We start from the raw sequence: 25,716 nt of genomic DNA on the forward strand, positions 1-25,716 counted from the left end.
AAGGGAATGAAAAAACAACAGTTACATCCACAATACATAAAGGGCACTTGTCTTCATCTCATCTCAAGATGACCCCAGATATCTGAAAACCCTGAGATGCTCCTAAGAACAGATTCAAGTCCAGGCAGAAGGTCATTGTTACCTGCAATTGTTACATTCAAATCCACTGATGGTGCCAGGCTGGTTTTTGTAAGCACAGCCTTCAGTGATTTACATTAGCCAAGGACCCACAACTATATGGCCAATACAGCTTTTATTCTTGTAATCAAAACAGGCTCCATGTGTGTTAACATTCTTCATACAAAGATACACACAGGCAGTTTCTATGAACCAGAAACATACTGTTTGACTGTTCACACAGTACCTAGAACAGATGCAGTCCTGAAGAGCACTTTAGGCCCTCTGTTGTAATAAAAAAACCCAAATCCATGCAAGGAAGAAGTGAGATTTTAAAACAAGCTTATTTAAAATAAGTTTATTACAATGAAATAATAAAAAAGTCGGGTAAAGGTCTTAACACTACTCAAAAAAAACCCAAACAAACAGATGCTGTATCACGTGAGAGATGATGCAGATTGGAAAATCCAAAGTATTTCAAGATTGAGCTGCTTATGACAGCAAAATCTGTGCAATGCTTACACTGGTGGAGGTGATTGCTGGGGCATGAGCAAGCCCTTAGAATTAAATTTAAAGTGTGAGGCAATATACCTTCTCTTCATCTGACATCTCAGTAAGGCTCACTGTAAGCTCAGCTCGACATTAATAAGACGAATGCCCAAAACTGGATTGAAAAATGCAAGAAGACAGAAATGGCTCAGACACCATATTCTGGAATGCAATTTGCTTGCTTTGTTTCAAGTAGACAAAAATCACCAGCTTTCAAGATGACTTTAAATGAAGGGATCGAAGAACAAATGGTGAGACCCCTAAATGCTGCAATGCACAATAAAGTAAGCAAACATGAAACTTCCTTGTTTCCATATCCTGATTTCTGCTCAATACAAAGTTTTAAAAGAAGTCTTTAGCACATCCAGAGTATTCGGGGTGCTCGCACATGGAATGCTACACCGAGAAAGGGATATTAACAGATGCCAACTAAAGGCCACATTTTGAAGAAATCCACGCCAATGTAAGAAATCTGTCAGTGAAACATACGCCTGTGCTCAGACTTCAAAGCAAGTCCTTAAATCCTTCTGTGAACTGAGTGGGATGAGCTCCTGAGTGGGTTTGCTCAGAGGCAGAGAGCGTGCTCCGGTGTCCACATTGCACATGGGTGATGTAGAGCATCAAACTGCGCAGGGTTTGCTCACTAAGGGGCTTCTTGCTGAAGGCAGCAAAAAGGTAGGAATTCAGTTATGAGCTCTCCCCCTTCTCTGCTTTGTTATGCATGCAAAGAAGAGAAATAAGCCCATTAAAAATACAAAACCCTGTGCTTTTACTCATAAGAGGTAGAGCTGCCAACTGTGAAATGTTCTGATTTCAATTTCATCAGTGAAATTGGCATGGTTGTCCTGGCAAAGCATCTCAAACCAGGGCAAAGCTTCAAAGAAAAGCAGCACATTCTCCATCCAGCTCTGTCCTTGCCACACAGTTCAGATCTGCTTTTCAAAGTTTCTCATGTAATGACTTATAAAACTTCTTACTTCACACTGCTAAGGAGATGCTTTAGCTGGACAGCAACAGTTCTGACAGTAAAGTAACTGGCAAATGGGAGGAAAGGAAGGGGTGGGAAACGAGTGGGGAAGAGGAAAGATAACAAGGCAGGAGTGCGCTAAGGATGTTTTTTGTGTCTAAAATTTAGGGGTCTTTAAAGCTCTTCACAAAAACTGAAACAATGATAAAAAGAGATGGTGAAAGGCTCCAGTGTAAGCACACAGGCAGTACCATTCTCTATAGTGGTCCGCATCCCTTTGCCAAAGGGCATCAAAAAACAACCGGAGCACATTTTGGGCATACTTCTATATGGACAGCCGAGCAAGTGACAATGTTCAATCTATGAAACATTTTTAAAGCAAACAACTGCAACCTAATCCTGATGGTGCTTTACAAAAAGCTTGTCAGCAAAGGTATACAGTCCTTAGTGCATTTGTTGAAGGGAGACCCATACTACAACAGTATCAGGACAAAATGAGACCTCAGTGCTAAAGCTCTTGAGTATGCAGTTCATACTCTACAATTGTAACATCAGAGAACTTCAGTATGCAACTGAGTGCGGCGTCTTAAAATAGCACAGGGGGCTCCAAAACACAGTTTGTTTTAAAAAGAAATACATAATAAATAACAATAAATAAAAGCCTCCCATTGCTAAGCAGAACTCGACTGAAACCATGTAGGAGCTCTGCTCTAATGCCAACAGCGCTGTATTACAAAGATGCGTGGATAATCTCTACTGAAATATGCTGACAGCCATTATTCAGCACTAGATTGCACTATTTTTCAGGTTGCTTTGGGACTTACCATGTCTCAGCAAGGATGTGAGCTGGACAGACTTTGTCCATGTCACGAGCTGTATCAGAGTTCTATACCCAGCTGTACTTATTTCTTAAAAAGCAGACTGACTCTCCTAGGGTAAGGCTGTGATTACTCTTATTTTGCCATGGCTAAGTAATATCCCTGAGAATATGTAACTGTTGGACACTGAAGAAAACAGCTGAAAGCACTTCTAAAGGAAAGGGACACAAAAACTTCAGACCAGTGAAGTTTAAGAAATTAAAGCAGTTCGTGTAGAGTATACAGAGCAAGGGTGCTGTTATCTGAGAGTCACATAGACTGCTATCTGTATACAGGTCAGTTGTTTATAAATGTCAGCCACTAAACAAAGAGAAAGAAACCCAACCCACCACCACTAATCAACGAGCCAAATAAACAAAACACCACCTACCTCTTCTCCAATTCTAAATTTGAGAGCCAAAGTTAGCTGCTTGTCCTGTACAGTTTCTAAAAATTAGAACCCTCTTCTATGCTTGCCAAATAAGAAATTAATTATCTAGCTGTGTATTTGTTTATGCGTAACAAATGTGGTCTATTGCATCCTTCGAGGTATAACTTGGAGTTCAGTTTTGCAACATGCTGCAGCATTTCTCAGTGGTGGTTTGAAAGATAGGATTCTTAAGTCTTAAAAGTGCTCAACATCCTGCAAGAACAGCGCACGAAGCAGCACAGGTTTTGAAAGCAAGGTGACCTTGCTCAGTTCCATCTCTACACGTTCTCTGTTAAACAACATGGCCACCAGCATCTCCTGAAGCCACCACCTTCACACAGTGTTCCCAAGCCTGCTCTGAGGGCGGATGCCGTGCTAATTACAGAACTTGCACTGCAGATTACTTCCTATTTGTTAGAAGAAATAAAGAACTGTAGATGTTAGTAATTGCTGGAACTAGTGGCCTAATGAAGCTGTTTAGTTCCTTGCTTAAGAAATAAACCTCCTTTATTTCTTGTATCAAATACTGTGCTTGGCACGCTACTAACAAGCCAGTGGTTCTCTCACTAGTTGAAAAAAACCAAGCCAAACAAATGAAACAAAAGCAAAAAACGCCCAATGCCTTTAAGTGCTACATCTGTTTTCCTGGTACTGAAAAAGCTTACAGAAAAAAAAAGGAAGTAAATTTTCATCGTGATTTCACTATTAATTTTTAGAGAAGACCAATCTCTTCCTGCTCTCCCCACACACTCCACTACTCTGTGGCAATGCGGTCTCTATTACCTTATCACGGCACTAAGACCTATTACAGAAAAGTTTCCCACATAATAGCTGAAAAGGCTGAGGAAACCACAGGGGGTGGAGAGCTGGTTGTTCTGCTGTAGGTATGGGGTTTTTTTTGCATTCATACTTCAAAGAAGCAGACAGTCATATCTCACAGGCTCTCCATTTTTAGCGCTGCAAGTAGAGAAATAATTGAATGGAGCTTTGGTCAAAAGTTTTGACTTCATATTCAAATAAATATATACTAATTAAAATAAGAAAACTCCAAGAACTATAAAACCCCATATCCTTCTGATTCTATCCTGGTACACGTACGGACTATAGATAGGCACAATTCAGAAAAGACAACGGAAACAAGAAAGTCATACTAAAATGCCCAATTACAGTTCTAGTATCTTGCTTTACGCACCAAGTGTTCTCTTCACTCATCATATGCTTTTCTTCAAGCCTGTAATGCTAGGCTCCTGAGAAAAGATCAAGTATTATGTATGCAGAGAGGCTGCTTTCTCAGAATGATGCAGCAGGCCTGCAGTACATTCATTTTAGTCAGAATGTGCTTTTCAGCTTAGCAAAAGCCAGTATTTATTCTGTGAGTATGGTGGCAACAAAACTTCTCCCGTATTTATGAGGATTTACTAAGTTTAAGGACCTCATTAGCATTAGCCTTCTTTCCTCACGAGTTAGACTCAGCTCTTTGGACAAAGCCATCCAAAGCCCTGTGTCACTACTGAGAAATCCACTTATGACGTGAATTGGTAGTAAGTAACTCACAGTGTTCTCATCTTCAACATAAGCAGGAATTTTGTCCTTTTATGTATGTCATCATATGCCCATTTATGTATAACAAACTATCTAAAAGGACTTCTTTATCACTTCTAATAGCAACAGTGCTATTAGGAGCACATTTTTATCTGTATCAGTAAAGGAGGGAAAGAGCAAATTGTACGTTCTTCATTCCTAGCCAATTCTGCATAATTGTAGATTTTAAGGTCTGCAAATGGCATAATGAGCAACAACTCAGTGACAAATTCTAGCTCTCTCTAAGCTTTGCTACTTCATGCCCATTTTCATGAAGTCTTGGCCTATAATAGCAACCTAAGGACTTCAGTAAAACCTGCTTTTTCAACTGCTACCTGTATTCAATTTAAAAACAAATACATTTTTGTGTGAATTTAATTTCAAAAAAATCCTAAACCCAAAGTACAGAAAGAAAAACACTTTAGTAAACCAGGATGTTGGATGTATTTTCAGTTACATGTGTAAAATGCTGTTTAAACTGTCTGGGCTCTGTAGCTCTGTGCCAGCTGAGATTCTGGGTCACCTGCCCCAGCAATGGGACAACATGAGGCAGAGGGAACAACGGTGGTACCAGTGCAGACAGAATGGCATTCCATGCTCACAGCCTTCCATCCTCTTGTCATGCACACGCTTTTCCTTCCTGCACCACAATATATGTTGCAGCAGGCTCATCTCAAGCAATATGGGCAGGAACATCTTCTTGCTGTGAAGGGCACTAGGGGAATTTTCCTTTAGATATGGCTCACTGTCAGGAGCCAGAAGGGAAAATGTGGTACAAACAGGTAGCTGGGACAGAACACAACAGCTAGTTTCCAAGGCTGGTTCCCTATGGAAGCTCAGATCACCAGCTACATGTGCTCATGGTGAAGATCTCTAACATTTGTAGAGATGCTGCACTAACCAAAAAAGAAACAAACAAACAAACAAACAAAAGCTTCAACCCAAATTAAGGTAAAAACTGACTGCATACCTGTTAAGATGGCATTTAACCACACTTCTCTCCTGCTACCAAGGTAACAGTAACTCTCGTTAGAGCGGGCAGCACAGGGCATGGGATAGTCCAAGCCAGCAGTGCTTGCTCTGCTGCATGTGCAGCTCCCACACAAAGCGTGGAAGCAAAGGGCAAATTCTGCTCTGTTACTTTTACAGGGTGAAGGGAACAGGGAGTGAGGCAAGTGAGAAACAGTCCAAAACATTCATCACAGACATAGTTATAACCCAAAACGAAACGGTACCTCTGCATTTAAACACAAAACAAGCACAAGAAATAAAAACCATACATACCCTTCCCCCCAAACACTCACACCTCTCCCACCTGAAAAGCTACAGCGAACAGAAATGATGTTCCAAAAAATCTTTGTTAACAGACACAGTCCCTGAAGTTTTAAGACGCTGTCTTACTGTAGTCATACCACCTCATCTGACTCCAAACCATGTACTTCATAGAGAGTGTCCAAGATATTTAGCTGCTTTTCCATGGCTGGTAAGTAAACGTTGAGGTCCCTCTGCATTGCTTTATAAAATGTTTCCTCCTGAGGATCACAGTCTTCAACAGACAGAGCTGCTACGAAGTCTTCATATGTCGGAGCTGCCCTTAAAGCTAACTGGGGAAGGAAACAAAGCTTTTAGAACAGAACAGGAAAATAAACCCAAGTGAAGCTGTGAAAAAATTCTAAGACACTCAAATAGCCTAAATTTAATACATTGACACGTACATGGATATGTTAAGTCTATTAACTGATAAGGAAACTAAACTGTTTATTATCTCTGTGTAGATCCTTAGTGTAAGACATCCTCAGAAGTGCCTGATTTTTAGGAAGTGTCAGTTTATCCTATTTTGTGATAGCAAAGAACAAACAACAGAAGTTTAATTAAACTGAAAATCCAAGTAAGTCCAGATTGTTAGGGAAGCTCCCAACCCAGAATCACACACTTCAGCACTGAACCCTCACTCTCAAAATGCTTATTAGAAAACTCTCCCCAGTATTCCTGCTTCTCCCAATCTCAGTTGTGATCAGTAGACTGAGGCATTCCTTTTTATTATAATCTCAGTAGTAATTCCCACGGAAAGACACAAGGGGGAGACGGCAGACTGGACAAAAAATAAACTACTGGAGCCAATATATTTGACTCCTGTCACAATCTACATCAGCCCTTCTTGAATGCTCATACACAAAGAAAGATAAATCCTCAAGTAATCAATCTCAAAAGTTCATTTATTTTAAAAGGCCTGCAAGACTGAAGTGCAAAACACACAATTAAAACAATACGCATGCAAAAATAATCTATTTCAGGTCCAGAAAACAAGTTCCACCCTGAAAGCTCAATGCTAAATACCATGATAGCTACTCCACTCTGAGGATAAGATCTGACAAAATAACCTACTTATTTTAATGTTTCTATTTTTAATACCACATTAATTAAAAACAACAGAGGCTCTCAATAACAAGATCCCCACTTTTAACAGTAGCTAAGAAAAGCACTTACCGCAAAGACGCCACGGACAACCCACCCATGGTGCTGCCGTAATGTCTTTCCATAAGCATTGTCTTAAAGTAAAGAAAAAAAAAAGAGATACATGTATGGTATTTAGCTTTGTATCACCAAGGGATATTACAGCTTAGGAACAAATAGTCAAGGATATATTATTGCTACTTTATGCAAATGATTGCTTTAAGCATTAAAGTTACGACTGAAAGGAAGGAAAAAAAGGATTCTGCACTGGGGTCTCAGCTCTGCTGTCAGTCTCCTGTAAGTCATCCATGGCAAGTAAGCATTCTAGCAGACAGGAAGACAAAGGTAATTATTTGATTAGCTGTGCTTCACAACTAACTTTTCCTCTACTATCTAGTTCTTAGTTCAGTGTAAGTCTGAGAAAATGTTACATGGGGTGAAATTATTCCATAGGCAGATGTTTAGCCAGCTTCAGTCTAGGCAGCTAACTCAGATATTGAATGAGAACCTTCTCTTTACATTTGAAACTCTGTGCCCCTCTTGTGAGTGCCCCCAAGTGTAGCCTTGGATGAAGATCCTTATATTCCTCGATAACTCCACTTTCATATAGAAAACATTCTATATACAGAATGAACACCTTTGAGCCTTATTTTCCCAGTTTGTTACTGCCATTCTTCAATATCCTTGGCTTTCACTTTAATTTTTAAGTATCTGGTATCGTGTTATGGACTCTCTGAGCTGCATCAAAATAATCTCTTGCTGCATTTGGATATTTGCTCAGAGAACTGCAGACAGTCATTCTTGAAGAGCATATTAAGTCAGTAAAAGCCAGCCACAATATCTGCTGCAATATGAAATACTCATCATCTACCAGTCTAATGACTGGCGGATATATCCTTTTTATCTTTACAGTAAGAGACAATGTATGTGGAAGGTATACAGCAGTAAGAGCAAAGAAGAAAGGGGGAAATAAGTACTGTGTAGTAAATAGCATTGACAAGTCTACTCTCTTCCTTAGCAACAAAAATGGAGGCCAACTTCTCAAGGAACTGAAGAAACAGAACAGCAACTGTGAATGTGGGAATGCTCTCACTGTATTCCAGTGGAGAAAATGGGTTGAGACAAAGCACTTTTCTCCTAAGATATGTCTGTACCCCTTGCCAGCCATATTCCCATTAAGCAAATATTTATCTGGCACTGAATCAAGACCGACCAGTTATTTTGGAATCTGCTTGATGATTGTCACTTTCGAAAAACAGAAATTACCAGAAAAAGCTGTGTCTTGGAGTTTATTTACATTATTAATCACTGAAGAAAAGAAAACATTTTCAAAACAAGAAGGAAAACAGCTAAGTATGTAAATTCAGAAGAATGTGAAGAATAAAGCAACTGTTACTTACTCAGAGCTGTTTGGATATTCTTTTCTCCATTCTTCACTTCTGTCAAAAACCCTTTCAAGAACTTTAAGCCTCTGCCAGGATGAGACAACAAAACAAAGAGAAATCATATTTATAACAAAGTAGGTACCCAGTTTGCAGTAAAGTTCCGTAGGTTTTGTAATGTCAACGTACAGTCAGCTGCTCATTTAAGCACATCAGAGGGATATTCTGGAGCCAGCTAAACACCCACTGCTTATAAAACTCAGAATTACAGAACCATTTTCAATCTGAACAAAGAAATGTAGCCATGTCCTCCAGCCTCACTTCCAGCTTACGGAAAAAAACGCTGTTAAAACATTTGTGCTGAAGACTGAAATGATCTGCCTGATGTTCTGTCCCAGCAGGAACAGTCTTCACTGAAACTTGTTCTGTTGGTTTGTTTCCTATAGAAAAAAAGGCCATCTGTGATTACTTTTTCAGGTCTTTAGATATAGTTGCTGTGACACAACTATAGATAATACATTAATCTTGAGCCTAGTCAACTTATTTGGAGCCTGTGAAAGTAAATAGTTTGCTCCATATACATAAGCTTGTGCTGACCCTTTGTTGCACTTTGATTGTTTAGAGCTGAAATAGATATAAAGCTGTTACCTTTTCAGCCATAGAAGTGCCTCTGTAGCAGAGTTTCTAACTTGTGCTACACCCGTACTGACTTCATGGAGCACTATCTTCTGCAGGGTATCAAACTCTTCTTTGTTGGTTATAAATTTCTGGTTTATTTTCTGGAGGAAAAAATAAAACAAGAGGCAAAGCTTTATGTTTTTAAGATCAAACAGCACCCTGTCCCACGCATTCCACTTATTTATCATAATTCTTTCCTGCAAAGTGATATTACAGATACCCTCTCTACAATCAGTTCCATCCTCTTAGGCTCATTATGTGTCAGTTAGATGTTGTACTGAGGGGCATGGTTTGGTTTGAAATACTGGTGATAGGTGGGAGGTTGGACTGGATGATCTTAGAGGTCTATTCAAACCTTGGTGATTCTGTGATCCTGTGGTTGGGTAGCTGGCAGGCTTATGTCACACTCTCCCCAAGGCTGCACACAGCCCCATATACACCTGGCTAATCAAGAGCGGCTGGATCAGCCTTGCACCACAGCACTGCCTGGTTCTACCTGCACCAGGACTTGGCTCCCACTGTGAGCCCACCACAGAATGCAAACAAAAGCAAATGGCTCAGTCAAGGTTCTGCATTTTTATTTACTTTTTAACTCCATTCTTCCAGTGCTTCTTACCATACACTCAGGAGATATGTTTTGCTTTTTTTCTTTTTCCCCTCATCCTTGAAAAAAAAAAAGCTATGAAGAGCCTCACTTTGAATACATCTCATCTCAAGTAGCAAACCTTTTCAGACTTAGAGCTGGAAGAACTTTCAGGAGAATCTAAGCTGAAGGATTCGTTACCAGTTTGCAGCTGCTGAGAAACTGGTTCTTAATGAGCTAATTTGCTCCTTCTTGGCTGAGGAAAGGTGTTTCTTTCCTGTTTGATCAGCAGTCTAAAGTTAGTATTGATATCACTACATTATGACTTATGATCTTTTCAGCCCAGAATTAAAGTCACGTAGAATATGTAACAGACATTTTACTCAGCAGCCAATCAGTTATATATCAGCACAACTGTTGGATTTACTAAACACATATACTGTAAAGACAGGCTTAGGAACATTTCAGCATCCTGATCTGGCACATAGCAAAACTATCAAATGCTATAAAGCCTTCCAGAATTGACTACTATGACAGAAATTCTTGGGGTCTGGCAGCTAAGGCAGATATTTTGTTTAAAAAGGCAATGTTAAGAATCAACAGTTACCTTGATGTTACCTACAAAATCCATTTTAACAGGAGCAAAAACAGTTGGTCCCAGCTTGTCTAGAGAAAAAGAATGGGTATATACTTTAAAATTATTACGTTTTTCAGTCCTCACATCCTAGTAACAATTTTATCTACTATCTTAACAATCCCTCTAAAAAGTAGGTGAAACTAGAAGAACAACATGAAATGAAGTCTTTCTTTGGTGGAGAACAGATCTGTATTGGCTGGTACAAGTGTTAAAATACACATACTTTCAAATGCTAAGTCTTCAGGATGCACGCTTGCAAGGACTTTATACCCACTGTTAGATTCAAGGGCAAAGGAGGTGAAGGACTGCACCAGATGGAAACAGAAATTATTTGGGGCATGGGGGGAGAATCAAAGAGTGACAATAGATAGTACAGCTGATAGTGTGCAGACAGCTGTACTGGATGCATAAGGAATTACATGCTGTTCTTTCAAGGGGAAAAAAATTACTGTTCCAGACACAGCCATAGATCTCCAGACAGCCTATACATGAGTCCTGTCTAAATGAGAGAGGATCCTCTATAAAGAGCAAGAATGAGAAACATCTCCTAGTACCGGTCACATTAATTCTGCTGGAGGGAACCGCTTCTATTACATTAATTCAGAGAAGTAAAAAATTTGCCAAAACAGCTGATCCATCTTTTCTCCCAGCTGGTGGCAGATAAAAGGACTCAGATGCACCACAGCATGACAAAAAGCTGCTTACCCAGAACAGGTACAATTGCATAACACGATTCCAGAAACTCTTCTGTTGGTATGCCCTCTTCCTCCTGAAGTTCAATATCACTGAACCTGGTGTCCGAGACAAGCAAGAAAGATTGTTACTTTAACAGTGTCTTTTCTGTAACAACTAAAAACCAGAACTGTTCCACGCTTACTTAATTTGAACAGAATTCAAGTTTATACATATGAAACCACCAACATGGCTTTTTTTTTAATCATTTAATGACTGCAGAAAATACACATCTGGTGGCATGTGAAGCACGTGGTTACAAACAAGGGAAAAGCCCTCTCACTCCACTCTGTACAACTGATTTTACATAGGGCATCCTCATCCATTTCTGTGCTGTACGCATTCTTGTTACACATTATTTCAGCAAATAAAACTTTGCAGGGAGAACAGACTTGAAAATGAGTCAATTAAAGGCTCAGAAAGTTTTATCATCCTCGTGATTTAAATCTGCAACGTGTACTACCTATTGCTCATGACACTGAAGAAAGTAGGAAACCCATTTTCATCTTCCTCACACAGAGTCAATCCACTTAAAGAACTTGTTTCTGACTGCAGAAACTTGTGGGCATTGAGGCTTTCTACAGCTTGCAGCTTGTTCTCTCCATCTTCCTTTATGCCTTAAATTCAAAAGGAAACAAAAGAACAATGTAAATAGAGAAAGAAAACAGCCACATTCCTATGCTATTGTTACTGTTCCTCATGAAGCGTCCTATTTGAAGGAAGGCAATAAGACAACTGATCATGTGTTTTCCCTGCCAGCACTATGATACCACACTTCCACTGCTTTCAGCTAAGACAACACTTAGACCAGTCCCCTCTCCACTATTTTTAATCAGCCAAACCAAGCACCAGGCTGCAACCTCAGCAAACTCATGCATCCTCAGTAAAGATAACCTTAAGTAGAGAAGAACTTTGAAAAAACCATTATACACAGTTCAGTACAGACTCATCTGTTTGAAGGAAAATAGTTGTCACCCAGCTATAGATTCCCCAGTATTGATAAGCAGCACTGCCCATTTTCAGAAACTGACTTGTTTGCTTTTCTTGGTAAGTAAAATGCCTGTTTAGGTGGGTAGTGCTACGATATTAAAGGTTGCTACATTCTTGTGATTTGAAATAGTACCCTTGAAGTTTCCCAGAAAAAGACTGTGTTGTCTTTTTCCCCAGCATTGTTTATTTTAAATCTCCTTTAGGGACAAGTGCATCTGCTTCATATGGAGGACTACAATAGCACTTACAAAGCCAAACTTAGATAAGTATTATATATCCAAGGAAAGGTCACATCCATGCATGGCAATATCTCCTGACCCCATAGAAAACTGCTGATAATAATTTGAGAGGCAAAAATGTACATTCATAGTACCCGCAGTGTACAGGCCATGTGCCAAAGCACATCCTACTGCCACACCATCAAATTTCTCAGGGAACTTGTCTTTCCAGGAAAGGAATACTTGTCATTGCCAGTGAAGATTTATAGACCTGAAGTGAAATTGAGCTTCTGGCAGAAGAGATTCAGCTGTAACAAACTCTCTTCCTCGGAAGATAGCCTGAAAGCAAGTTTGCAGCAATCCCAGTGATTTGCAGAACCACTAAATAAGCTTGGAATGTGTGCTGGGTGAAAAGAACCATTCACATCTGGTAAGAACAGCAGCTAAGAGACTTCACCCATGATCCCCAAGGGAAAAAGAGAAAAAGACTTCAGCCATTACTATATCCCTGCCTCATTTCCAAGCATATAAACTCTGGTAAGGAACTAGAGTTTGAAGGATGTCACTGATCTGTCATGCAAAAAGACACAGGAGACAGAGAGTAAAGAAACAGCTCATGTCCACAGTGACTCCGCAGGAGTGCCATGCATAAGGACCAGGGTCTTTTGAAATTATCTAATAAGTAAGCCGTAGGTGACAAAAGAGCAACAGCTCTGAGGTGCAGAAAGGTTATAGTACTCCAAATGTAAAGGGAAATCAAAGAGAAGATTTTCATAGGCTTGATTTCAAGGCAGCTGGGAAAAATACTGGGGGCTGACACCTCTTATCAGACTAGGAAGTGTAGGTGCTTTCTAATATACTCTGTTGGAAGGAAAAAATGTTTTGTTTTCCATAAATATTTGTCAGTGCAATCTTTAACAACTACAAGGTCAACCACTCTGATATAGGCACCTAAAACTTCTATGCTCCTTTCTGACATCGCAACCCTATATACTAGCAGAGGTACTGGTTTTCCCAGCAGAGAGCCTCAGGGAATTAAATATTTGTCCACAGATCAAGAAGAGCCCATGCTCTCCCAGAACATATCAGTGCTCATGTCAAACAGCATCTTGAGGAACCTGCACCTGCCCCAAAAAAGAACTTTTTATTTCTTCCCCATTCCATCCTGAGATAACTATCAATGAGGGAAAGAACTACACTGAGAAGACTTGACAACGGGCAGATATCAGACTATAATACACTGACATTCTCTCTCCTAGGAAGCAAAACATCAGCAGCACCTTCACTGGCAGCCTACACCACCCTCCACTCATACTGAAAGAACTGACAATGATGGATAAAAGATGGTACACATACTTACCTGCCGAATCTTCTTTGATGTGATCCTCAACAGAAACATCACTGCTCGCCTCATTTGTTTCCAAGTTTAAGCATGCTAGACTTTTTATAAGGGTTTGCTCCAGCTGGTTATTTTCTGCTTTTACAGAGCCATTTTCACAAGGGTTCAATTCCATCTGTCTGAAGAAAGTGAAGGGATAATGTTTAGTATGAAACAGTACTTCTTATAAAAACACACAAATAACAATACAGGAAAAACAGTTGCTAGAAATTACATGCTGTCACAGACTGCTCTGAGAAAAATAACTTCTCTACAACAATAGAAGGAATCAGGCCACCTAACCACACCAAGTATGATGCATATTAACAATGTCAGTTTTCAGAATACCAAATGTACTGGCAATGATCTTTATGCAATCAAAAAAGTGATTACAAAAAATGGAAATCACGGGCAGGTATTGTAACCAAAAACCATCCCTGTGTTAGTACTCTTGAATACCATAAATGTAACATATAAAGACAGTTCTTGCCATTTCATAATATTTCTTGCCATAAGTAATATAGCTTGCCCTCCATCAATACTTTTATGAGCTTATGGAGTGGAACCTAAGACGTAGGGAAGGGTACTGAGGTAGAAAGAGATGGCTGCTGACTGGCCAGGAAGCTGCACAGATGGCTGGGGAGGAGAAAAATAAAAGGGAAAATGCTGAGGAAGAAAAGACATGAAGTGGGACGAGCTAACTCCTTTTTGTTTCACCTGTTTCCAAGTATATGACTTAGAGCAATATAATTCTACCTGTACTCACTACTGGTAATATCAGAATAAAAACATGGAAAAAACAGACACTGTCAGAAACAGTTTAAATAAAGATTTATAGTAAAGATTTACTATACCTTTCTGTTGAGGTGTGACTGGACAAGACTGAGTGTTTTATCTGTAAGACAAGAGCAAGTAAGTGGGGAGATCCTCTTTATAATAACAAGACTGTACTGTGTTTCAGAACTTTGCATTTTAACAAATGCAAACTGCAGCTAGCAGAAAAGGTGGGCATAGGCCCAAAAGCAACATATAGAGAAATATGAAAAATATGACAACGTTATTATACTGGAAAGAAAAAAAAAACACAAAAGAAAAAAGATTGCTTCTTTCAGCATCTAGCTATCTAGCAAATACCATGTGAGTGAGACAATATACAGCACATGTACAGAACTAGGGCAAAGTGTTCTCCTTGCAATGGCATTTTCTTTATTTAAAAAAATACCTGAAAAACTTGGATAACACAAAGCCAGGCACCAGATACAGCAAAGTGAACTCACTTCCCAGATGCAGTGAAGAATCTACCCTACATGCACCTTAACCTGCTGTTTGCCAGAGATGCTGCCATTTTACATTTGTAGTTATGGATTCAAGATGGTCATTAAAAAGATAAGCTCATCAGCCCCTGTTGGCATGTTGAGACAGGTGCAATGCTGCAGTAACTCAGGAGTATTAATTGCTGTGAGCTCCCACAATGTATTTTAAACATCTCTGTCTGCAGCTGGATCAGGCCCTGGAAGTTAATGGTTAATAGCTTTCACCTATCATTAAAAGTTAAGAGATTGGCCACAAAAATAAAAATAAAAATTAACTAATTGCCTGCTTCCAGAAATGTTACTTTAAGAAATGGCACCTCCCACACCAAAACTGATAGAAAAGGATACTGGTCCTTACCTTGTTTGTTCTGAGAACTGCTAAATGTGGGGACCCAGGAGGGGTCTGATGTAGTAACTCTGAAGTAAAGGCAGTATTTGCAATCTGCATACATTCTTCAAGAGTCTTCAGGAAGGTGTCACAGGTTGATTTCAACAGAGCTCCCACATCAATCCCACTCTGTAGGAATAGACCAATCGGAACACACAGACACACCACAGAAGGTCAGCTTGGATCAGCTAACATTTACAAAGCCCATAACTGCTACAGTCATGATTGCTGTTTGGCAAAGCATCAGCTGCTGAGAGAACCGGCATCCCATATTACTGAGCCCATGCCCCTTTATAGCATTGCCTCTTTTGTCAGTTTCTCTCTACAACAAGCAGAGTAGACTTGTATTTTAACATCTATGCCTTTTATGTTACACAACTGTGATGTTAAAAACCACATTAAATGTAAGCCTTGATGTATTCAATAGTAATACTCCAGTAGTATCACTGACAAGGGAAATGAAAGTGAAGGAATGAGAGAATAATCTCAAGATAACAGTAACTTCAAAAATCCCACAAGCAAAAAAAAAAAATAAAATAAATTACTGCAATTGAAAAACACACAGAATGAAGTAACACACTGTCAACAACAACACAGTATTACTTCATTTAAACAAGAACTGTTGTGTGGGTATGCCCACAGGTCCTCAACAGAAAGACAGTGCAACAGTAAGTGTGAACAAATACCACACTGGCTAACCAGAAGAGTTCAGAAAACTTAATTCATTATAGAAGAGGTCTACACCAAAAATAGAGCTGTACCTCTGGTTCTGATCCAGCAGAAATGCTGGCTTCCTTAGTTTTATGCACTTGCTGAACAAGAAGGTTACAGTACAGTCTAAGTTCAGACATTTTAGTCTTCAAGGCTTCTGTGTTTTCAGTGAACTCTAAAAATGAAAAAAAAAATAATAATAAAAAATGTAATATTGAACTCAGTGTATCCATCTTGCAGTATGTGATTTTGTAAAGCTGCTGAGACATTATAATCCGATCTAATTCAATGAATACTACCGTGTTTCAAAACATTTTCTATAAATTCAAAAATATGAGCCGGGTTGGCCAAAGATTACACTTGTGACTGATAAATATGTTTCACTATTTGATGCCATGGGCAGGATCAGCATGATCCCAGGCTTACAGCACAGGAAAAAAACAAAACAAGTAGACAATGTTTAACCTCATCGGACCTTATAAATAAGACTAAATCCCTACATACTGTATTTTTGTTTGTTCATTTTCACTAAATACCAAACAATTACACTGTGAGTTAAAGGACTGGGATTCTACCTTCTAAGCAGAAAACACTGGAGAGAAAAGACATCTACTTTCAAGTACAAAACTTAATGTCTATTTTTGAGTCATAGAACAGTTGAGGTTAGAAGAGATCAGCTAGTCTGACTCCTCTGTTTAAAGCAGGGACAGCTAGAGCAGGTTGCTCAGAGTCAAGCCCAGACAGGTATTGAATACTGCCAACAGTGTACTCCACAACCTCTCTGTGCCACCTGTTCCAGTGCCCAATCACCCCTAAATAAAGACATTTTGTCTTGTATTAATGGCATTTTGTGTACACATCTTGTATTCGCAGAAGCCATCAGCACAGTTTTCAAAATACTTATACACAGAATGTTTTAAGGAGAAGTATTCAAATCCCTGCAGTGAGAGCTAATGCCTGACATCGCTATCTAGAGCTACCACATCTCGGTGTTTATCAGCACCAGAGGCCTGAAGCCCAGTTTGGACACGGTGATCAAGTACTGATTTTGTCATCTTTGTGTTTCATCTACTAGGGACAGGGAAATAAACAGCAAATGTGACAGCAGAAGGGATTTCTTGCCTTTTTCCTTTTGAGTCCTGCTGTCTGTCAGACAGGCTTTCGCAGTTCCTAGTGCAACCAGCCACTTTTGCCTCTCAACTGCATTTCTCGCTTTCAGATAGAAATATTGTTCCCCTGGGATGATCAGGTCCATTCGTGTGTTATCTGCAGGATGAACTAAAAGCAACACAGATTTCAGGCCAGCTCCTCCACCCTTCCCAGCCCAACTGAATATCCCAAAGGATATGCTAGGTGGCAGGTCAAACCCTGATGGGAGAGTAGGAATCTATAGCCTCAAAACTCCCCCACAGTCATTTTATTACTTCTCTTCTGAGCAAGGGAATAGACAGGACATGTGTTCAGGTGTGGGACAAAAGGTAACGAAAGACAGCTTTGCAATCAGTACAGTAGCATTTATGAGCCGCTCCTCCCATGGACAGCAAACCCATTTGAGTGAGCAGTATCAAAGTTCTTTACCCGTATTTCTAGTTTTAGCACTGTGTGCACAGGAGGAGTCACTTGAACTTGGTGTTCCTCCACCATGGCTCATGAAAGAACAGTGACACACCTCCATGTAGAATATCCACTGTATAAGAAACCTGCAGCTCTTCTAACATTTTCAAAATACTACAGAATAAAAACTTGTATATAAATCAAGTTCCTGAGTTACTAGAAAAACATAACATCAAGATAAGAGCACAAATAGCTCTCACGACCCGAAATCTTACCTCAAATGCAATATATGCTTATTAGCCACACCCTGTGCAACTGCATCATTGCATCTGACTTACCTTGAATTTCACACACAGCCATTTGGATGCTTCCTTTGCAACCCTTCCAGGCATCTTCCTGAGAATCATAGTAGGACAAGATACCACCACAGAGAAGAAACCAACGAGGCTGCCAGCCTAAAAGACAAAATGGCATTTCTCAGTTACTGCACCTCCTGCAGCTACACCACCTCTCTAATTCACAACTTGCTGCAAATTAGGCCCCAGAGATTCTTGGTTCCCCCAGGAAAAATAAATTGTTTGAACAGGTAACGTTGTGACAGGTCTGGATGCTGTACTCTACAACCACTGCTTGCCAGCAATTACACATCCTTCCTGCAGGCAGATGGACTTGAAGGCTGTCACCTACACTCCGGAGGTATGTTCCTGAGATGCCATTTTCAGTAGTTATACTAGCATGGTATCACGGACTCTTTCTCTCCTCAAAGCACCTTGTCAGTCCACCATCTCTCAGTTCCACCCACAGTTCCTCAATCCACCCCTTCATGCTCTCCAGAAGCTACCACAGCTGTCTTGTCTTCTGTATTTTCCCTTCAGAAAGGCCCTTCAGAAAGGCCCAGTCCAACTACCTTCAGAGGCAAAGGGCAAGATCTTAAACCAAGAAAAAGAGGGGGATACACTGATTTCTGAAAGCTGTCTTTCAACAAAGCTTTTCTCAATAGCTCATGAAACTCCCACGCTGTCCCCTATAAAAAGCAGCCTGTAATTAGTAACTTGCACTTCTGGATCCATTCCAAGAGAACAATGAAAACACCAGGCTAGACTAAAACAAATAGTTTTGTGCATTGCTTTTGCCCACCCTGCTTCCCAACTTCAGAACTAAACTATCCCTTCTGTTTTCCTCTTTTGGAAGCACTACTCCAGCATGAAAATATATAAACAAACAAGACAAAGCAGCCATCATTTATTTCTAATTAAAAACTAAAAGCTCATTAACCTAAGAATAAGTAAGAGAGCAACGTCACTGGAGCAAATCAGCTTTCAAGCCTGAGCTGCAACAAGCTGCTCTGCCCAGGGCCAGAGCTGAGATACCCATGTTCCACACTGGGTCAGCAATGTAAATGGAAAAAACACAGCCACCATGCACCCAGCACCCAAGAGTCTGAGCACATCTCCTAGGAGGAGTGAGTTACTTAGGGAACTGGGTCTGTTTAGCCCTGAGAAAAGAAGGCTGAGAGGGGACTTGATCCAGGTTTATAAACACCTGAGGTGTGGGGGCCATAGTGGTGAGGCTGGTCTCTTTTCAGTAGCGCGTGGGGACAGGACTAGGGGTAATGGGATGAAAGTACAGCATAGGAAGTTCCGCATGAATGTGTGCAAGAACTTCTTTACAGTGAGAGTGACGGAGCACTGGAACAGGCTGCCCAGGGAGGTGGTGGAGTCTCCTTCTCTGGAGATATTCAAGACCCGCCTGGACGCCTACCTGTGTGACATGGTGTAGGGAGCCTGCTTTGGCAGGGGGGTTGGACTCGATGATCTCTAGAGGTCCCTTCCAACCCCTACAATTCTGTGATTCTGAGTGATTGCTCTTATCCAGATGGCTTTAAGCCAATGCTGTAGCCAAGCATGGTTCACCCTTAGAAAGCCCCAGAGCCCCGGGCAAATAGTAGGAGATAGGTTTTGTTTTGCGTATAAGCAGTGGCACAGCAGGAAGGACAGCCTGGTCTATACATTACCAAACCTTAGGGGAAATGGGAAAAAAATGTAACATAAAGCCTTCTTCATAGTCTTCTAAAGCTCCTCCACTCTTTTCTAGAAGAATATAAAGCGTTGTAAACGCCAAAGCATTCTCAAAGGTTCTTTATTTTGCTTGAATGGTAAAAATTACAAAGATTGAAACATCGAGAAAAAGAAAAAATAATTAAAAAGAAAACAACAAGTTTGGTTTTTATTTGTCTCGTCACCAAAATAAAGAAACTATCCTGAAATCATTATTTGTATGGAGGAGCTCACAGAAAAAAAAGGAGGTGACTGTTCAGCAGAGAGAAGCAGTTCATTGCTTCAGACACTTGATGGCAAAGATCCAATCCCTTAAATAACACAGTGTCACAGTCAATACAAGCCTCTAATTCAGGAGATCCTGCTGGTGCACACAGACTATTTCAGCTTTGCTCATGCAGCTGATGCTCTGCTAAATTGCATCTCATCAATCGAAGGCATAGCTATCAATTAGCCAACACACCAAGCACCCTGCCCCATCATTTCAGATGTGGGTTAAAAATGTCATGAGTCAATATATTTTGTTGAGGGTTGTTTGTTTGGGGTTCATCTGCAGTATTAGCAATTATCTGTCTTGCATTGCAGAAGCTGACTCTTCTTTATTAAGAAGGCATTAAAAGTACAAAGGTGGGACAACTGTTCACTTGAGCAGCATCTATTTTCTGAGCACAATCACTAATGTAATAAAAATGCACTTTGGTAAAAGTAAACCATAAAAAAACCCCAATCACAGCAGGATTCTGTCAGAAGATGCTGTAACCACCTGGTTCTCAATGCCACCGGAAGGTTATCCTAAACAACCAGCTAAAAATAGCACGTGTCTGACAAATCCCGGACAGTGCAATGGGGATACAATCTTCAACTACAGGCGCTTTGCATTCACAGACAAGCAAAGGGCAGAGAAAGAAAATGACAAAGAAAAAGCAGCAGAAAGATATTTCCATGAGCACAAATGTTGGCTTTATTCGGTTTTATTCTCTACCCACAAACTCAAGCAGGGTTACTGAGATTGCTGGAACGCAGGCTTCATGTGAGATAGAAAGCTAAAGCCAAACCTCTGGTGAGAGCACTAACACAATATAGAATTTACTGAGCCCATTCACATTGCTGGGGTACAGGCAGGACAAAAATGTAGCTCCTGCTTCCACAGCAGAGGCACAGGGTTGTTAAAAATAAACACCCAACAGATGCTGGTTACGGTCCAAATACAAGCCACACTTTGTGAAGCTTGAAGTTAGTACCTGCAGAGCCTGGAAGACCCAATATTGTTCACTACAGAAACAAACATTCAAGCAGTTTCCCTGGTCTGAGAGAACTTCCATCACTACACTTCAGGAAGTCTGGATGAGGCTATTGCTGAGTAAACTTGACATTTCTTGATAAGACAGCTGATATTTGGGCAGAATTCAAACTTTAATGTTACACAATTCAGACTCCAGAAAGCTCTGGTTCCAAAGAGCCGAGCCTGGAGAAACAAAAAACAAACTAACCCACATTTGAAGACACGTAGATCATGTCAGATATCCACAAAGCCAAACCAGATGGGAGAATTACATAGTCAGGAAGTCAAACTGATGACCTGGAAAACAAGCTGCAATTAAAAGATGCCAATTCCAGTTGCATTTCTGAAAGGCACAAAGGCAAGACACACAGGCTTTTATTACTACTTGCATCCCAGGAGAATCTTCTAATACTTTACGCTTACTAATTTCATGAGCTTCAACATAAGTCTTTAGAAAAACATACACAATAAATAATCCTTGGATTTCTTAGACCCGAACTCATTGTTCAGGTAGCATCTATTGCCCAGAATATACCATCTTCTTATCATGTAACTGTTACTTACAAAATGCCTGCCTTCCCATGATGAAGAAAATAAGGTCTGTCATGTGTCCAGTTCTGGGCTCCCCAGTACAAAAAAGACAGGGATCTCTTGGAAAGACTCCAGTGGAGGGCCACTAAGATGGTGAAGGGCCTGGAGCATCTCCCCTATGAGGAGAGACTTAGGGAACTGGGTCTGTTTAGCCTTGAGAAAAGAAGGCTGAGAGGGGACTTGATCCAGGTTTATAAGTACCTGAGGTGTGGGAGCCATAGTGGTGAGGCTGGTCTCTTTTCAGTAGTGCGTGGGGACAGGACTAGGGGTAATGGGATGAAACTACAGCATAGGAAGTTCCGCACAAATGTGCGGAAAAACTTCTTTACAGTGAGGGTGACGGAGCACTGGAACAGGCTGCCCAGGGAGGTGGCGGAGTCTCCTTCTCTGGAGATATTCAAGACCCGCCTGGACGCCTTCCTGTGTGACGTGGTGTAGGGAACCTGCTTTGGCAGGTGGGTTGGACTCGATGATCTCTAGAGGTCCCTTCCAACCAAGAATTGATTTCTTTTACCTCTTAGAAGACTACATTCAGTTCTCATGTCCACATATTTAATGCTATCACTCAGGAACAGCATTTAGAATAGGAGTATTTTGCATAGACAAAGCTTGAAAGTTTCCCTTTTCCCCTGAAGAAGCAACACAGGTAATGGGTTATCCTGACAGAAGTAACGTGCACCAGAACTGCTGCCTTTCCATACAGCCTTCCAAGGCTTCCACAGCGACCTTCTCCCAAATGCTTTTTCTCCTAGAAGTCCCACAAAATCCAGCCCCATTCCAAACATAACTGTTAGCACAATACTCACAGCACCAGAAAAGCAACCTGCCTGCACAGAGCAACTACCTGCATACCTGCAAATGAGCTCTACGGCCACACCTAGCTACCCTTGAGAGGAATGGAGAGTATCAGCCCAGCAACCAGGCATTTTTAAAAGGGACGATGAAAGGACAAAGGGCAGAGATGGAACTGATTGCTGAGAGTGATGGAGGCAAAAGCGCAGCAAATCTGCTCACTAATCTGCACTAATTTAAGTCATCCTAAGCAACAAAACATTCACCTATCAAAAGCTCCGAGGGATTCCCCTCCTCTGTTTGCACTTCCCCAGCTTCTGTCTGTGACCTGTGCTGTGGTTAACCTGCTAACCGCAGTCAACGCGATGACTTAACCAAAACACACAAGACAATCTCTACCATCATTCTGCCCCACCTCCTGCTTGTGCTCCTGTGATCACTTATTATTCCCGTGCAGAAGGGCAGAATGAAGAGGCACCGGTACTGCAGCATACCTGGTGGGAAGTGCTGCGCTGCTCTGCAGCTCCCCTCACCTACAGAGGAGAGAGGAGACACCTTTCCTGCAGCCTCATCCAACTTCTCTGCTGCAAAGCACGGCGCTCGTTTCTTTAAAGGTATCACAGAAGCAAGACTGCTGCATGAAGAAAAGCAGGGCAGTGAGGGAGGTGTCCTTGCAGGGAATGGATGGGAAAGGTCAAATCACACAAACAGCTACACAAAATGCAAGGACTAACACCCAGCCTGACAGCAGCCACGGTCAGTCGCCCTTCTCATTTCATGCAGCCAGAAGCTGGACTATAACCAGAGCCAAAAAGAGGGGGAAAAAATGATAAACAAAAGCTTTTGGGAACCAAATGTTTACTTAATGTGCAGTTTTCAATTACTTCCTCCATCTCTAGATACAGAGAACTTCATTTTTCATAGCTTTGTATTGAATAGACGTGTGTGTATGCCCCGTTCTGAAAGACTAGATTTCTTAAATATACAAATCAAAGACTCACTCTAAGCAGTGCCATCCAAAGATCCACAGATCTACGCATCCATAGCTTTATACATTTGAAAGGGCATTCATTTAAGTTTCAAAGCTTCCCCTCAAGTTGCTTAGGGAAGTCTGAATCATTAGAGACAAAAGTAACTTCAAGCTTTACATGAAGCCTAAAATCCACTGCTTGGTGCTGGCTCTGTGCATCTTGAAACAAACTGCAAAGAATTCGGAGCGTAATAATACGATTACAGTGAAAAAAACCCATAAAGGCGGATGAGAGGAGCCAGCTGTGGTATGTGGTGCGATGCAGCATCACCGACAGTGGCACGAATGTGAGGGTGCCTCAAGGAAGATGAATTAGGCAGGGTTAGAGTTACTCAGCAAAGGGAATGTTTAAACACCAGGAAAAGGTTACAAAAAGTAAAACCAATCAAAGCCGCCTCCCTGAGCATATAAAGAACGCTAGGCAATATAAAGAATGCTAGGCAAATCAGTGGAGGCAGTCAGCAGTTTCCTTTCTAATGACTAAGCTGCCTTTGATCCACAAGCCAAGACCTGATACATCCCATCCCTTCCAGAGTCAGCCTCAGTCCTGCCTGGGGCCAGTTAACCCAGGTAAATCGTGCCTTATGCTGAAGATCTGAACTTAATTGAATTTCAGTAGAAAAATCAATCTAAGTGCTAAGCTGATACACACATAATTGAAGGAAGGTATTCCTTGACTCCACCCTATTTCCCTTTGGATAACAGCAGCTTGCTCGTTCTATAAACCTCGTGAGAAATCAAAATCCCAGCTTATTTTTACAAGGCAATCTCCAAAGAGTAAAGTAATGTATTGTATTAATCAGCATGATTAACAAGAAGTGTGACTTGCAGCTTGACTTCAGCAGAAGCATCACGTGGGAGGCAGCTTCTAAGCAGAAGTGAAGAGCCTGAGTGTGCAATCCATCTCTGCTCTCTACTTTTCTCTGTTCTGCAATCAGCATCCCCCCCTTGTTTGGGACACATTACACATTACAGCTTCGCAGCCAGAAGTCTCCTTTGACACTGTCCATGCCAGACAGCTCTAAGCTGGAGGACCAAAGAGGCATAGGGAAGGTACAGGGTGATGCTCTTAGCACTCAGACTGCTGGCTACAACAAGCCTCAAACTTTCACCAAGCAACACTAACCGAGATAGAGTTTTGGCAAAGGATGAAATGTAGGAATTTTGAAGATCAAATTGCATGCTTTGATGGCAGACTTGGCTGAAGCTGCCTAACTTACGTGCCTTCAAGATTTAAGATATCCAGTGTTTAAGGTTTTGTAATAGGAAGTTTGCTGAGACATCACATATCTGTCAAGTGAAAAAGTTCTACCGCACTTAACACTTTAGCAACCATTCATGCAAAGGGCCCCATTCTCCTTAGGTTTAATCTCTTAAGGTTTAATCTTAAGGATGAGACACAGAAAAGAGCATCTGATCCAAAGCTACTCCAAGGAACATGCTTTAGCAGAGGAGTTGGACCAGATGGTCTCTGGAGGTCCCTCCCAATCCCTGCACCTCTGTAAGTGTGAGAATATACGTGACCTTAAAAACAAAATAGTAACAATGACATTGAGAAATCACTGTTTGGTGACCACTGTAGCGGGAGATAAAACAAGTCTAAATTCTAAGGCCCAAACACTCAGAGGAAGCTTGGAGAACCTATGTGTATAAATCACAACAGGGATTGAGGTTTAACACCAGAAGAAAACCTATCTCCAAGCGGAAATCAATCAACACTAACTCACGTTATCCTAATCTCCAATAAAGCAAACAAATGTGTTTATTATGAAACGAAGTAACTTGTTTGAGCAGAAAGGCAAGTTAATCCGTGTTTCAGTTGGCAATCTGAGCATTCCAACCTTTGCCCATGGTAAACCCAGTTCATTTCCTAATTGAAACATTCTCGCTATCAACATGTAGGTCATAACAAAGATATAGGATTTCTTACAAACGACGGGGTAATGCCTAATAACACCGCAAACCGCACGGAAAGCCGAGAACGGCTGTTCCCGCTGCACAAATCCCACAACATAAGGGCGTTTAATAACGAAGGAACCCACACTCAGAGCCCATAAGGCGTGAAGGGGCAGAGCGGCAGCAATACCCCAACACAGCCGACCCGCCTCGCTCCCCCTACCCAGGATCCAGCGCCCGGGTATAGGGAGGCACTGCTGACACGGCTGCCTCCCCATCGGACCGGAGGGGCAGCGACTCACCGCTCAGGTAGTTGGTCCACTTGTACAGCACCCCTTCCATGGCGCCCGGCTCCCGCCCCCATGCAGCACGGCCGGCCCCCAGCTCGCTCACGCCGTTGGGCGCTGCCGCCCGCCGCTCCTGCCGGCACCCAGGGCCATAGCGGGGCACCGCCCGCCCTGCGCGGCACGGCCCCCGCCGCTACGCTTCTAGCGCAGGGCGCACCCAAAGAACCGCCCCGCAGCGCTACGGTTGCGTAAAACGTTCCGA

At 41.4% G+C, this 25,716-nt stretch overlaps 1 protein-coding gene across 6 annotated transcripts; it reads right to left on the minus strand.

The window, feature by feature from the left end:
• Positions 1-234: 234 nt before the first annotated feature.
• Positions 235-25,627, minus strand: PLEKHA8 (pleckstrin homology domain containing A8). 6 transcript variants are annotated; one of them, XM_015853709.2, is made up of 15 exons: positions 25,470-25,627; positions 21,067-21,155; positions 17,858-17,974; positions 17,088-17,243; positions 16,016-16,140; positions 15,225-15,383; positions 14,408-14,448; positions 13,536-13,693; positions 11,431-11,584; positions 10,941-11,026; positions 10,206-10,264; positions 8,986-9,116; positions 8,356-8,426; positions 6,989-7,050; positions 235-6,105 (listed from the first exon to the last, which is right to left on the minus strand). In XM_015853709.2, the coding sequence occupies exons 2-15, from the start codon at positions 21,089-21,091 to the stop codon at positions 5,908-5,910; spliced, it is 1,542 nt and encodes a 513-aa protein (XP_015709195.2). In that variant the 5' UTR covers positions 21,092-21,155; positions 25,470-25,627; the 3' UTR covers positions 235-5,907. The 6 variants fall into 6 exon arrangements, with proteins under 6 accessions (XP_015709195.2, XP_015709198.2, XP_015709194.2 ...); XM_015853712.3 differs by lacking the exon at positions 21,067-21,155 and having other exon boundaries at positions 235-6,101; XM_015853708.3 differs by lacking the exon at positions 21,067-21,155.
• Positions 25,628-25,716: the final 89 nt, after the last annotated feature.

Source organism: Coturnix japonica, chromosome 2 (genome assembly GCF_054131305.1).
Source record: "Coturnix japonica strain WE chromosome 2, WE-NBRP24, whole genome shotgun sequence".
NCBI classification, from domain to species: domain Eukaryota; kingdom Metazoa; phylum Chordata; class Aves; order Galliformes; family Phasianidae; genus Coturnix; species Coturnix japonica.